Source organism: Phalaenopsis equestris, unplaced genomic scaffold (genome assembly GCF_001263595.1).
Source record: "Phalaenopsis equestris unplaced genomic scaffold, ASM126359v1 Scaffold000125, whole genome shotgun sequence".
NCBI lineage: Eukaryota > Viridiplantae > Streptophyta > Magnoliopsida > Asparagales > Orchidaceae > Phalaenopsis > Phalaenopsis equestris.
This window is the reverse complement of record NW_018164567.1, coordinates 1,383,493-1,398,687: the sequence shown is the minus strand read 5'-3', so window position 1 is coordinate 1,398,687 and position 15,195 is coordinate 1,383,493. Positions and strand designations below refer to the sequence as shown.

The 15,195-nt window shown below is 40.0% G+C and overlaps 1 protein-coding gene across 1 annotated transcript in view; it reads left to right on the top strand.

The window, feature by feature from the left end:
* Window positions 1-280: 280 nt before the first annotated feature.
* The window catches only part of LOC110021248 (probable sodium-coupled neutral amino acid transporter 6), a 24,893-nt gene continuing 9,978 nt past the window's right edge, over window positions 281-15,195 (top strand). The window contains exons 1-2 of the mRNA XM_020719666.1: window positions 281-1,077; window positions 1,165-1,317. Of these exons, the coding sequence (XP_020575325.1) occupies window positions 681-1,077; window positions 1,165-1,317 (550 nt within the window). The 5' untranslated portion in view covers window positions 281-680. The remainder of the gene's footprint in view (window positions 1,078-1,164; window positions 1,318-15,195) is intronic.

Here is a 15,195-nt window from a genome sequence, read left to right as displayed (position 1 = left end):
ACTCGTCGAATGCTAACAGACGAGCTCTGTCCTACTCGTCGAATGCTAACAGACGAGCTCTGTCCTACTCGTCGAATGCTAACAGACGAGCTCTGCCCTACTCGTCGAATGCTAACAGACGAGCTCTGCCCTACTCGTCGACTACTAACAGACGACGAAATAAAAAAAATCTACATCCATAAGACACTTAATAATCTTTGGCGGGATCGAAAATGTCCAAATGCTAGATTTGGCGGGATTCCATAAGCACAAATATACGTTTTTTCCGGTTATTGGGCGGAGTTCGGGTCGGGTCACGCATTCTGCTTATTTCTCTTCAATGAGGGCCCACCATTACACGTGTTAATTTGCCATTTGCTACCGCATGCAGAGAACATGCGGTGGTCGGACCGAATAATTTTTCCCCAAACAGACCCTGATACCGTTGGAGCATGTCATGGAGCTAAAGAGGACCATGCGGAATAAGAATTACATATTGGGGCGGGCAATGGTGCTCGTTAGCTCGGCCCAGCGAATGATGGCCGCATCCTTCCTCTCCTGCTCTGGGTTGAGCTAGCGATTGCAATTGCTCCTCCGCATCCATCAAAATTTTTTTATATAAACCGTACAGCTCCACGATTTCCACGGGACACTCCACAGCCCCAAAATCCCCAAATCCCCTATTCCCATTTCCAACCGCCATGAAATCTCAGGCGAAACCCGGAGTCTGCAACGCCTTCGTCCCACTACTTCCAGAGATCGAACCACCCGATTCACCTCCCCCCGTCGGCGCATCCTTCTCCAGCGCCGTCTTTAACATCTCCACAAGCATTATCGGAGCTGGCATCATGTCAATCCCAGCAACCCTTCGCGTCCTCGGCATCGGCCCCGCCTTCTTCCTCCTCGCCGTCGTCCCCTTCCTCTGCGACGCATCAGTCGAGTTCCTCATGCGCTACACCGCCGCCGGAGACTCGCCGGCGGATGCCTCCTACTCAGGCGTCATGGCGGAGTCCTTCGGCCGAATGGGCTCGCTAGGGCTTCTGATCTGCGTCGCGCTTACCAATATGGGAGCGCTCATCATGTACCTCATCATCATCGGTAGGCTATCGGTAGAGTTTTGTGATTTGTGGGGAGGTTCGATTGTGGTGGATGATTTATGTGGGTGGTTTTGTGCTTTTGTGGCAGGGGACGTGCTGTCAGGGAACAGATCAGAGGGAACGGTGCATTTGGGCGTGTTACAGGAGTGGTTTGGGGAGGAGTGGTGGACGGGGAGAGCGGCGGCCATTGCTGTTACAGTCTTTGTTGTGATGCTTCCTCTGGTGCTTCTCCGGCGAGTAGGTAGGTAACCTTTTTATAACCTCCCTGCTTCGAATTGTGTTGCGAGCTTGTTTTGATTACTATATGCCTTTTTTGGGAGAAATTTAAGGTGTCCAATAAGAGTGGCCTTGTGGCAACTGTGTTGCGAGCTTGATCACCTGTCATTGGACACCAAAAGTTGGCCTTATACCCATAAGTTTAAATATGATACTTTACTATAATATTAATTATTTTAATATATGCAAATATAAAAACTTAAGTATTTGATAGATAAATATATAAAACTTATGTGATGTATTATACATTACTCTGACCAAAACATTTTTGGGCATTTAGATGTATTTACACGTGCAACACCGAAAGTTATCTTTTTTACATTTAGGCCTAAAATTTATCTTTTTCATACATAAGGAGACATTTATGTAAAGTTTGTGTGTGTTAAATATATAAATACATAGGAATTTAGTGGTATGTTTTAAATATTCCAACATTTTAATTGAGAGTATAGCTATAGACCGCATGGTCGCCTCGCCTGTACGCTTCAGGATTACAGATATTTGTCGTTTTAGGCAACTGACGTGTATCATTATAGCCGACGGCCAGGCTGCAATATTAATTTGATGGGGGGCCTGCCCATCAGCATCATCAATAATTTGATATCGGTTGGCTGCTGCCGTGTCCTGGCTAAACGTGTGAGAGCGATACATATCTACCGTTTATCTATTTACAAATTTAATGCTCGAGATATTGTTTTTTATTTATCAAAATCATTTAATTACTCGCACGATCATATCATTAGAATTTTAAAAAACATAAATTTGATATTTAAGTTTTCCTTTGAATTTCGATTGTTAGGTGAAAATTTGGAAATTGGAGGTAAAATAATTGTAGTTTTGTAAATTCTGAAATTTATAGTGTTATATATGTAATGGCTTTTTGGTAAAACTGCAATAACTGAATGCATTCCCATAAGTTCAGACTAACAATTGTGTTGAATGAAATAATGCTCATTTAGCAGGATTTGCTGATGAAAAAGCATTTTGCAACCAGTAAGGTTTGCAAAATAATTTGACTCGCACTACAAAGAGCCGCCATATTTTGAGATTATATTGATGAAATATCATTTCTCCATTTAAATCCAATTAATATGTTATATTTCATTCACAATTACAAGTTTTAGGTCAGAGATGGAGTACTTTGTTCCGTTATTTGTATTTTCCAGTCGCAAGTTAATTACTTGGCCACATGGTCTTTGATTTCTTTCTTTAATACAAGCTACCAAACATAGGTCTTTCAGTTTAGGTACATCTTGTTAGGTCTCTGGTAAATGAAATAGAGCACAAGGATGGAAGAAGGTGAGAAACAGGGGGAAGAGTGCACAGTGACTTGCCATCTCGAGGCTAATGGGGTCTTCTCGGGCCTCTTGTGGACCTTTTTATTTTGTCAAAAAGTTTTCTTCTTTGTACATGGAATATTTTCTCTATGTATAGGGGATTGAGAATGATCTAGTGACATTACATTTGTGACCCCGCTTAATGATGGCGTTATATGATATTCTTAATATTTTGCTTGTGCAATGTATTTAGTCCGCTTTATACGGCTTGGGTCGCCTGAATGTATTCATTCAGCTTTGTAGGTCTTGGTTCGTTTAAATGTATTCAATCAGCTTTGTGAGCCTTGGTTTTTCTAAATGTATCCAGTCGACTTTGCAAGCTTTGGTTCGTCTGAATGTATTCAGTCGGGTTTGTGAGCCTTGATTCTTCTGAATGTATCCGGTCGGCTTTGTGAGCATTTTTGTCTTCTGTTCGTGGACATTCCTTTATTGTTCTCATCTCCTCTGGACCGTTAGATCTCTTCACGATCAGCATGACCATATTTATGCATATCTCGTTTTTCGATTCTCTTACTTTTTTAAAATGAAGTTGCGATAAGAATAAGAGCATTTTAATGCAAAAAATTTGATCATATTTATGACTTAATAATTAAATTCCCTCGAATTTTGCTTTCTTTGTGCTCTGTTTCAATGGCTCCGAAGTACTCTCCCAGGGCCTTTGAGACGATAGGACCGGTTCGACCGACTCTATTCAGTCGGTGTTTTGTCGGTTTGTTGAGCTTGATTGGCGTTGGTTTCTTTGTTTTTATCATTTGTATAGAAATGTGTAGAAACTTCTTTGTAACTTTATAAGTATGAAATAAAGTGAAGCGGTCAGTCAGTTTTCTCTTTTATTTTTGACATTTTACCTCTACTTGGTTTTTTATTTTTCTCGTAATATATGCTCAAATTATAATGATTGATGAGTCGGCTTTTTCAAGGATTCCTTTGGTCAATTTTATTGAGTTTTTGCCTGGCTCAGGTCTCACACTTCTTATGTCTTCGCCTTGGATGGGCCGCTAGGCGTATTAAGTGAATCTCATCCCAGCCTTTGCTGGGCAACTGTCGAGATTTACTGCCGGGGGGATTCATACACCATCCACTGTGAATCTTATCTCTCATGGGTAGTGAATCATTACCAGGGTTTGGCCCGTTCCGAGTTAAGAGATATAAGTTCTTATGAAGAGTGAGTATTAAGGGTTGGTTCTTATGAATTTTGCTGATAATTAGTCGTTGTCGAAAATTTAAGAAAATTGAACCGATTGGACGTTGAGTATTGTTGTCAATCATTTTTTTTTTGCTTGAATGAAGTATTGCTAACAAGTAGGCTCGAATTCCTCGAGTGTCAATTGAATCCAAAACAAACTATTATATTAACTCCCAAAGTTCCCCGAGTGTCAGTCAGAGTAGTTATCGAGTCGACCACTAGTCAAGATATCGGTCCCGACTCCCTCGGTGGCATGTTCTGTAAGTCTTTGAGGCGAGCTCGAGTTGAGTGGTTAAAATAGTGCCTTGATTCTTGCTTTTTCATTGTCGGTTCTTTTAGGTGGATTCCAATTGGCTCGTTAAGTTCTAAATGATGTGGAGGAGTTGTATTCTTCTGTCAAATGCGACTGTTGGCTAGCTCCAATAGCTAGGCTAGGGTCTTCGGTCACTGCAGGCCTAGCGAGTATCAGAACAGTTCTTTTTTCACCCCTTGCGGGCTCCAGGTCTTGCACTTCCAACTTCTCCTTTTGAAAACGTGCGATGAACGAGTGAAGGCACTCGCTTTATTCTTGCTAGATTTGCAGGAGGGTTTGTGAACTTTATTGGGGCTTTTGGGCGCTGGAAAATTGCACCACAAATATTTGTTTGAAGTCAACGAACGATGTGATCACTCATGGTGGAAAGATGTCGAGCCACGTAAGAGTCGACCTCAGCGTGGCGAAGAGAAGATGACACTTTAATGGGTCATTGATACTCAGTAGACGCTGTTGATTCAAATGAGGCTATGTGGTTGGTTGGATCGGATGTGCCTGTATGGGACTCTACTGTCAAGATCTTGAACCTCTCTGGTAGCCGGGCTTCAGAGATTTGTCGCGAGAATACATTCTCTAGATTTTGGGGCGTCTTAGCGCATCCTAGTCGATGTCAGTCGATTGGTGCCTACCCGACACTATCGAAGTATTGTTGTTGGTCGATTGGCGTTGGCCCTTCCCCTTGGGGACTCTTCCCCCGAGCCTATGCATGTCAGATGAGTTCCAACACTTAATCCTTCAACTCCTGGATCTGTTTGTTCACAAACTCTCTGGTGCACTCCATGTTGACGATGTTTCTATTGTGGGTTTCTTTTTTGTGGGCTGCTCCTCTTTTTGGCTGGGGCATGATCCACACTTACCCCACCTTTTAGGATATTGGATCTTGGTTTGTGCGTGAAGTAAGAAAAGGAGGTGAGAAATAAAGGGAGGAGTGCAAAATGACTTGCTATCTCGGCGCTAACGGGGTCTTCTTGGGGTAGACCTTTTCAATTTTATAAAAAATTATTCTGCTCTTTGTACATGAAATGATCTCTCTATTTATTGGAGATTGAGTAAGATCTAGTAATATTACATTTGCGACATTGTTTTAATGAGGGTGTTACAAGATACTCTTGGTATTTTACAAGTGTGATGTATCTAGTCGGCTCTGTAGGCCTTGGTTCTTTTGAATGTATCTAGTCGGCTTTGTAGGTCCTGGTTCGTCTAAATTTATGCAGTCGGCTTTGTAAGCCTTGGTTCGTCTGAATATATCCGGTCGGCTTTATGAGCCTTGGTTTGTCTGAATGTATTTGATCAGCTTTGTGAGTCTCTGGTCCTTTTGTCGGTGGACCTACCTTTAATTTTCTCGTCTTCTTTAGACCGTCAGATATTTTCAGGATCAACGTGGCATATTTTTTATATACAATTTTGTAGAATATGCTTCTCTAAAATGTTTCTTCCTAGGCTGAATTATTTGAGACATGTTCATAGAATTGCATCATTTTGTAAATTGTAATTTTCAATTTGTTTGTTTAGCTATTTACATATTCTAATTTTGGTAGGCCTTATTTTCAGCATGAATTTGGTAGGCAAGTTGTGCATCTTTCATCTATGGTTTGATGAGTCGATTCATTTAATCAAGGTTGCGAGAAGGCCAAAACACATCATCAATGATATCTAAAAAATTCAAGAACATTTGTAACTTTTGATACGCAAGTTGATATCGTACATTCTATGATGCCTAAAATCTTTTGTGGATCTACTAAGATCTCTTCAACACTCACCATTCCAAGGAAAATAAAAATGCTGTATAGTGAGTAATTCAATGTTAAGAATTTGGCACAAGGTTGACGTTCTTATGGAGTTTGTTGAGTAGTGTGAAGTGTTATTTGTGCGGTTCAAATATCTTCAACTATACTAATCATTGTCAATGATTTAAATATTGAATGGGCGTAGAAGTAGAGAGTAAAATTATGATTCATTCTCTGAAGGTGGTTGGAATGTTCGTAAGTTTGAATGATAGGACCAGTAACTCATGGTGGCCACTACAAGTATGAAATGTTCTCTTCGTTACATCTGACAACCTAATTTAGGATCCTATTGGTAAAAAAAGGATATTGAAGAAGTCTAGGGGTTTCTTTGTAAAATATTGTAATACCCTATTTAAGCCCATTTTTTTGAACCTACACAGTAGGTTTTGACCAATTCTTTCTTGATGATATCAGAGCCCTAACTCTAGGCAATAGTCGTTGGTACTTCCGCATCGTTGGAATCAGCGTTCAGAGACATGGAACTCTGAAACCCGTCCCTTTCTCAACTGTCGAGCTCCCCTCTATTCTCTTCAGCTTCAACATTCTCGTTGGGTCGTCCGAGGCGGAAGCCACAAAGAAGATGCTGAGCTAGTGCGAGGAGGTGCCAGTGGCAAGGGAGACAAAGTTGTGTGCAACCTTGCTGAAGTTGATGGTGGACTTCACCACAACAAGTATCGAAACATGGGAAGTCTTGGCGGTTGCGACGGAGGGACAAATTTTGCCACCTAGAGAGGGATGAGGGAGTGGCGACGATGGCAGGACAGTCCTCAAAGCACTACCCTACATTTTATACTCGTGAATCTACAACTTTCCGATTAGGAAACATTCGGCTAACTGTGAAGGCAAGTATGCTACTGATATAGGAGCATTTGCAGCGAACCGGTGAATCCTCGCGATACAATCGCGCTCGGGCGTGCGATTTGATGATGCCTTCGGTTGCTGGATCGTAGCGGGGGTGAAGCGCCTCCTGAAATCAGAGCAGTGGAGGAGAGAACTTTTGTTCAATTCGCGTGAGAGGACGACGAAGTTTGGGGAATTGTTAAATTGAAGATGTCACGGGACGTAGATAATGCGAGGGAGGCAAAGGTTTTGAGTTTCTAGGGAAGATATATCTTGAAATTATGAAGGTTTTGGTTGAACTCATATTGGTAGCTAACATCTCGACAAGAACTACTACCTTAGCACGTATTCCGACGTAGGTGAAACTAGATCTCCCTCTTATAGATTTAAAACTTGATTGATCAGCCACATAGCTTAGTTGGTCACGTCAGATCAAGGCCGCTCTAGTAGGAAAGAGACTACAAGGATTTTTGATTGGGTCGAGCCAAAGAGTGATAGTGCTGAGAAGGACGAGTAGAGGACCACACATGCCTTGCTTTACACCTGGCTTCTCAACTTGATGGTTCCATCGATTGCCTCATTAGTAGAGCACATTTGAAAATTTAGAGCATTTGGGCAAAGCTGAAGAGAATTTATGCTGGGACGGAGGACCACATGAGGGTGTTCCAGATTCAGTGTAAGATAGAAGTAATGGTACATGGTGAAAAATTGATTCAGGAATACGCCATAAATTTAGAGCTGCTTTGAGTAGATCTTGATCACTTTTCACCAATGTCGATTTGTGACAATTAAAAGTGTAGGAAAGGGGAGATCTTTACACAAAACTGACCTTTGATCAGAGGAGATTAGTCTTAGCCCGTCATTGCTTCAATGATATAGGAGGAGAGTAACATGAAGCTATACTTTGAGCTGAGTGGACTTCCGAGCGAAGAATCAACATTGGCTGCCTGAAGCTCAAGCATGATAGGTGTTCAGTAGGAGACTTGCAGGTGCTAATGCTATGATGAAGTCGGGCATCTGAGCAAGACCTATCCTAACTCGCTTAAAGAAAGAGAGACAGGTGAATGTTGATAGGGTGGGATCGTGTATATGGTTGTTAGGGTCAAAAAGGTGGAAAAGGAGGCTATCGGGTAAATCTGATGGTAGCAGAGGAGGGAGAGACATGTATGGTTTCTACCAATGAGGATCATGAGTTATTGAAGAGGCAGAAAGCTATAATAGATCAGGCTAAAGAGGCTTCTAACCAATTCTCATCAAAGACAAACATTGTCACTTATGCTCACTCTGACAAAGGTACTTGCGAAACACATGCTCTTGCCTTTATTTCCACCACAAGATCATTAAAATGAATAGTTGATTCTAGTGTATCTCGATATATGATAGGTACTACTAAGTAGTTTTTTTTTCTATACTCCCCTAACAAGGTAGAGGTCATGTATGTGATTGTAATGGTCAAAAATGTTAAAAAGGAGGCTATCGGGTAAATCTGATGGTAGCAGAGGAGGGATGAACATGTATGGTTTTTACCGATGAGGATCATGAGTATATGAAGTTATTGAAGAGGTGGAAAGCTATAGAAGATGGGGCTAATGATGCTTCCAACCAATTATCATCAAAGTGTAACATTGTCCTTTATGCTCTGACAAAGATGCTTGCGATACACTTGCTCTTGCCTCTATTTTCACCACAAGATCATCATAATGAATAGTAGATTCTAGTGCATCTCGATATGTGATGGTACTGCTAAGGGGTTTTCTTTCTATACTCCCCTAAGAGTACTAGAGAACATCCAGACTGCTGATGGTACAACATAGTCTTTAGTTGATAAGAGTTCAATGGGAGGTACAAATTATATAACTTTGCTAAATGTTTTGTAGAATAAATTTTTTTTTTCGGTGAACCATTTTTTCATTTGTGTCATTATTCTTCAACTAAAATGTGTTATTTCTTTTGATATTTCTAAAGTGTTCTTCCAAGTGAAAGGGACAGACTGGACACTTGACATGAAAGTTTCACAAGCTTACTAAGAGTAATGGTGTTTTTGACTTAATTTATTCTAATATTTGGGGACTTTGTTTTACAAGTTCAATGAATGATTATCGATATTTTGTGAGCTTTATTGATTATTTTTCTCGTGATATTTGGTTATATTTGATGAAAAATAAGGGTGATATGTTTGCTTGCTTTAAAAACCTTCACAACACAATCCAATGAATGTATTGAGATTTGATAATCGAACAGAGTATACAAACAAAAATATTTGAGGAATACTTGTTAGTCCAAGAGATAACAACATCAAACAACATGTCCATACACACCGACACAAAATTAATTATTAAGGAGGAAAAATTGACACCTTCTAAAGGTTACCTGAAGCATTATGATCGCAATGAATGTTTTAAAGTATTTATGAGGGGTAAACAATTTTGATAGATGCTCAATTGATTAACAGGATATCATCGAGGGTGTTGGATTGGAAGTCTCCTTATCAGATAATGAAATATGATGATAGTGAGATCCTCCCATTGAAGATGTTTGAATGGGTATATTTTGTGAATGATAACTTGCTATTAGTAGGGAAGTTGGATCCTGGAGCAGTGAAATATGTGGTCGTAGGCTATTCTATTACCCAGAAGAGGTATGTCTATTGAAACTCGATTGAGAAGAGATTGTTTGTGAGCATGAATATGTAATTTAAGATATTTGAATCATAATACACCCAAAAGGTGATCTCACCCTTTGACGACTCGCCAGACACCGGAGATATGAAACAAGAGGGGGTGAGTAGCAATGGAGAGAGAGTGGTACACGTGAAAGCAATGCCTTGTTTTGTGATGTGGGATGAATCAGTTGAGCAATAAAAAAATGAGGAGAATGAACCCAGAGGTGGTGAGATTCAGGCTGAAGGTGAGCTAAGGGTGTATACACAAAAAAAAGAAGCAAAATAAGGGAATGTCTGTACCACTTGTGTCAATTAGTTCCTTATCCTGGTCTTTCCTGACTCTTGAGACATCTACACAATCGACTGGGTCTCAGAACTCCTAAGTGATATGATTCTCTCATCCTTCTCCTAGCTCCCCCCCCCACCCCCCCCAACTTTAAGGAGCACCTCTCACATCAATGCGATACCTCCTCTTGATCATTTTGGTGGGAACATTATATTATCAACTTTGTTTCATATTTAACATATCACCTTCATTTGTTACATCTTTAGTCACTATCTCTATACCCAAGTGTTGGCAGGTTGCTAAGAAGGATCCCGAGTGGAATGTGGCTATGCATGAAGAGCTTAGGGCTCTCGATAAAATCCGAACATGGTATATAGTGCCACTACCAGTGGGAAAAAAATAGTTTGATGCAAGTGAATCTTCACAGTGAAATAAACTCCAGAAGGTAAGGTGGAGCGATGCAAAACATGACTTGTGACGAAAGGGCACAATCAAATATATGACATTGACTATAATGAAACCTTTGCATAACTAGGGAAGATGAATACAGTGAGGATATCAATTTATTTGATAGTGCATGGTGTGTGGAGGTTATATCTACTTGATGTAAAAACTGCATTTTTTCATGGTGAGTTACTTGGAGATACCACCAAGATTCAATACAGTTTAGACAGTGGGCAGGTGTGTTGGCTAAGAAAGTCAGAGTATGAATTGAACTAGTGTTCTCGAGTCTGGTTTGATAATTTTAAAAAGACTATAGTGGGCGTGAGATATCAGCATATAAATGCAGACCGTATGATTTCTTTTGACAATATGACTGTCACACGACCATATTTACTGTATATGTTGATGACATCATTGTTACCGGTAATGATGAGACAGAGATTGCCCAACTAAAGGTAAGATTGAATGTATGTGTCCTTAATAATGTTGAAAGTACACCATATGGTCTGTATTGATTTACTGATATCACATGCCCAACACAACCTTTCTAAACTTATCAAACCAGGATCAAGGAGTCTGCTTCAAGCCATACAATGACTTTCCGAGCCTACACAGTTTGCCCACTGTATGAATTGTACTAAATTCTCATGACATCTCCATATATATCTCTTCCAGTAACTCACCATGACGAAATTTATTCTTCCATTCGAGTTAGTGTAACCTCCACCCACCATCAACTGTAAGAGAAATCAATGTTCTCATTGTGCTTTTCTTTGCTACTGGTGCAAAAGTTTTGTCATAGTCAATGACATATGTTTGAATATATCATTTTGTCAGCAGTCTTGTCTTGTACCGCTCCATCTTTTCTTCCAGAGTTTGTTTCATTGTGAAGATCTACTTGCTCCAAATTATTTTTTTCCCTACTAACAATGGCACTATCTCTCACGTTCGATTTTTATCGAGTGCCCTAATCCCTTCATGCATAGCTGCTTTCCACTTGGGCTTCTCCTTAGTGACCGCCAACCCTTGGATATAAAGACAATGTTCAAAGATACAATGAATGTTCCACGTAAAGTTGATGTATTAGATTATGAAACAAAGTTAAGAATGTCATGTTTTCACCCACAACGATCAAGAGGATATTCCGTATTTTTGTGAAAGGTCCTTAAAATTGGGGGGTTAGGAGGAGGAATCATATCAACTGGGAGTCCTGAGTCGGAGGTGGATGGTGTAGGTGTCTCAAGGGTCGGGGAAGATCAGGACAAAGGATTAGCCAACACAAGTGGCAGTACAGACACTGCTCCCTCATTTTGCTTCCTTCTCCTTGTATACACCATTAGCTCACATTCAATCTGAATCCCACTTCTGGGTTCACTCTCCTCATTTTCCGATTCCTCAACTGTTTCGTTCTATATCACAGAACAAGGCATTTCTCTCATGTGCACCACTTTCTTATCAGATATTGAAAAGACATTGCTCTCATTTTTAGTATCTGGTGAGTCACAGAAGGGTATGGTTCAAGTTCTCTAAATGACACATCCATGCTCACAAACAGTCTCTTCTTTATCAGGCTCCCGCAGACATATCCCTTCTGGGTAGCAAAATAAATTACGAATACACATTTCACAACTCTAGGATCCAGCTTTCCTACTGATGGTTCATTATCCTTCACAGAAGATACTCATCCAAAAAACCTTCAATGGGAAAATATCACTGTTATCTTTTTTCAACATCTGACAAGGAAACTTCCAATCCAACAACCTTGATGGCATCATGTTGATCAATTGGGCAGCTATCAAAACCGCTCACCCCTATTAGTACTTCGGGACATACATTGCGATCATCATGCTTCAGGCAACCTCTAAGATGTGTATATTCTTCCTCTCTACTACATTTTATGCTGATGTGTAAGGATATGTGGTTTGATGTTATATCCTCTTGACTGACAAGTATTCCCCAAATGTTTTGTTGGAATACTCTGTTCCATTATCAGACCACTATACATTCATTACTACATCATATTGAGTTTGAATTGCCTTGTAGAAGCCTTTAAAGCAAGAAAACATATCACCCTTAAATATAACCAAATAACATAAGAAAAACAATCAATAAATGTTGCAAAACATCGATAACCATTCATAGAAATTGTAAAATAAGGTTCCCAATAATTATAATAAATCAAAAACAACAGAACTCTTGTTCCCAGAACTAATATAAGAGCTCCAAACACTACAAATATAATTTTTTTTGTTTGTCTTTTTATACAAAGAATGATATAATCAACTCAATGAACTAAAAAAAGAATGTCTCGTGTGTCTGTGATGTAGCAACAACACATCATCCACACTCCTCCCAAATTCTTCCACTTTATTAGTCTCTACCATAAATGTCAACATTTAGTCCATCCCCTCCCAGTCTAAGTACTAGAGTTCACTATGCCATATTCCAGTTCCAAGTGTTTGATTTCTCTCTTGGAAGATTAAATTAGGGATACTTAAAGAAAAAATACATTTTAGTTGAAAATAATGACATTAATGGATTAAATATTCACTGAAAAAACATGCAAAACATTAGATAAAGTTATATAATTTATACTCCTCACTGTATCATTGCCAACTATAGACTATGTGTCGGCAGTTAAAAAGTTGTTTTGTGGAGGTTTGAAGAAAGTTTGGGGGGTCGCCCGTAAGAAGCTGTCGGTAGCCGGAATTGAAATCTCGTCGCCCGCTTCGGAAGGACGTTTTAATTTACGTATATATATAATTTTAGAAAAATATGAAATCAAACTGACCTCATATTTTTCACAGTTTAAATGAAAGAGCGTTCTACCTCAAATCCTGTATCTATCCCAAGGGATAAACACAAGACTTGATGATGAGGCTCGATCAAATAAACTAAGAGGAAAAGCTTCCTATAAGGGCAAGCCCCTATAGTTAATTACATCTTAAATGACCGAAGTCACCTAAGAAGACTCTCGATAAAAATCAGGGAATATCATCTTCAAAGAAGTCAAAAGGATAGGACTTTACAACGAAATCGGACAAAGAAGTTTGAAGGGGGAAAAACTCAAATCTGGAACATTGTTAAGGAATCCAAATGAAGAGAAACTAGGAGAAACCACAGATCCTGAGGAGAACCTCAGTGACTTCCCAGTCTATCCTATGATTTGGCTCCAACTTTAAGAAGAAATTATTAAAGTGTTTTATCCTGTCATTTTCATTTAATTAGGGCTTATATTTGCGTGACAGAGTCACACAAATTGCCTAGAAGATATGAGGGTTTATGTCGTATCGGACGGCAACCTCGGAACCTAGAACGAGTTAGGGTTTATGTCGTATTGTACGCCCGTGAGATCCGCTGTTCCTTAAGTATATCAAACCTAAATGCACTTCAAAAAACAAAGTCCGAAAGAAACGTCGTCCAGGAAACCAGAGGAAAAGCGGAGAAACTCGAGAAAATCAACAAAAAAGACTCAAGTAAAAGAAAATCCTCAAAACTCCCGGGGAAATTCCAAAAGAAAGGAAAAGTAACACGAGTAACACGAATGCTCCGTCTCAAAACTTCGATAAAACAAAAGAAGATTTCAAGTGAAGGGGACCGCAAGCACTCGTATGGGACTAGGCTCAGATATATTTATTCTCGAGGATCCACGAAGGCTGCTCGGTCACCCGAACGTATAGAACCCGCCACTCGTCTAGAAGGGTGTCTTGTTGAACCTCACTTAGGGGGCTATTTCCAGCCTAAACAGGTATTCGTCAGGTGGACAATGTATTTTAAAAACATATTTTAAAATTTATATTTTTGACATACACATAAATCTTGAAAAAGATTATCAAATTTTGTTTTATGAAGAGGAATGTATTTTATATTTTGAAATAGATTTTGGCAATTTTTATTGTCCACAAGACGATTACACTGTCAGGCATAAGATCGCCGACCGACTGAGGAGGCTCGACCCAACTCGCGCTAGACTTATGTCGGGGTAAGGTATATTAAACTATTATTCATCAAATGCATGGATCTTGATGTTATAGGATATGACATCTTTTTGCTCTAACTTCGGTGTGCCTTTATCATCAACACCGTACGCCCCAAAACGACTACTTGCGACCTTGCTTGATGGTTTCACTGGCTATACGTGGACACTTATGCATCGGACATAAGCATCGAAAACCGAACCAAGAAGCAAGGAAATAAAAGAACAAAAATGAGGTGAGAGAGAGGAGACACTGATCCATCTAAAACACCGAAAATGAGATTGGATCAGTTCTCAAAACTCGTATCGAAAAAACTTGAAAAAGTAGGGCCCGAGGTCTTTACTAACAAACATAAAATATCCCTTTGCGCTGATTCTCCAAACCCCAAAAACGCAGGATTAATCGAATCAACCAAATACTTTCCCAAATAAAGCTTGCAAATCCTCCCCAGATCCCAAAGTTGATATCAAAATCTTTTGACTTCCAACTTAATCCATAACTTTACATATCGAACAAGCATAAAAATCTTCCCATAAAATCAAATGGATGTTTGCGATCGGGATCACTACAAAGAGCTGAACAGCAGGTAGGACTCACGGCCAAAGCAAGACCCGAGGCACATAAGAGAAAACAACCAACAAGGCTCTCGGCCCAAAGCTAGGAATAGGGACAGGAGGGCTCACGGTCAGGGCCAGCAAAGAACAGCTGCAAAAACCCACGACCCAAGGCCATTCAAAGCACAAAGGGCTCACGGCTAAAGACGACAAAAAGACCACCAAAGACAACTATGCTTCCCTAACAAACTGAAAGGATAACTAAAATAATTATAATTTTTTTGGATGACAAACTTGATTCATTCATTACTCTCAAGACAATTCAAGCCTAGCAGGGAAAGCCAAATCACACCCAAAGACCTGCAACAGACCTCACGAGTAAGGAGTAGGAACCCAAGCCAGCAAAGCCACCTCCCAACCATTCCTCGGGTAAAGGCTGAACAAAGCAACACAGCCC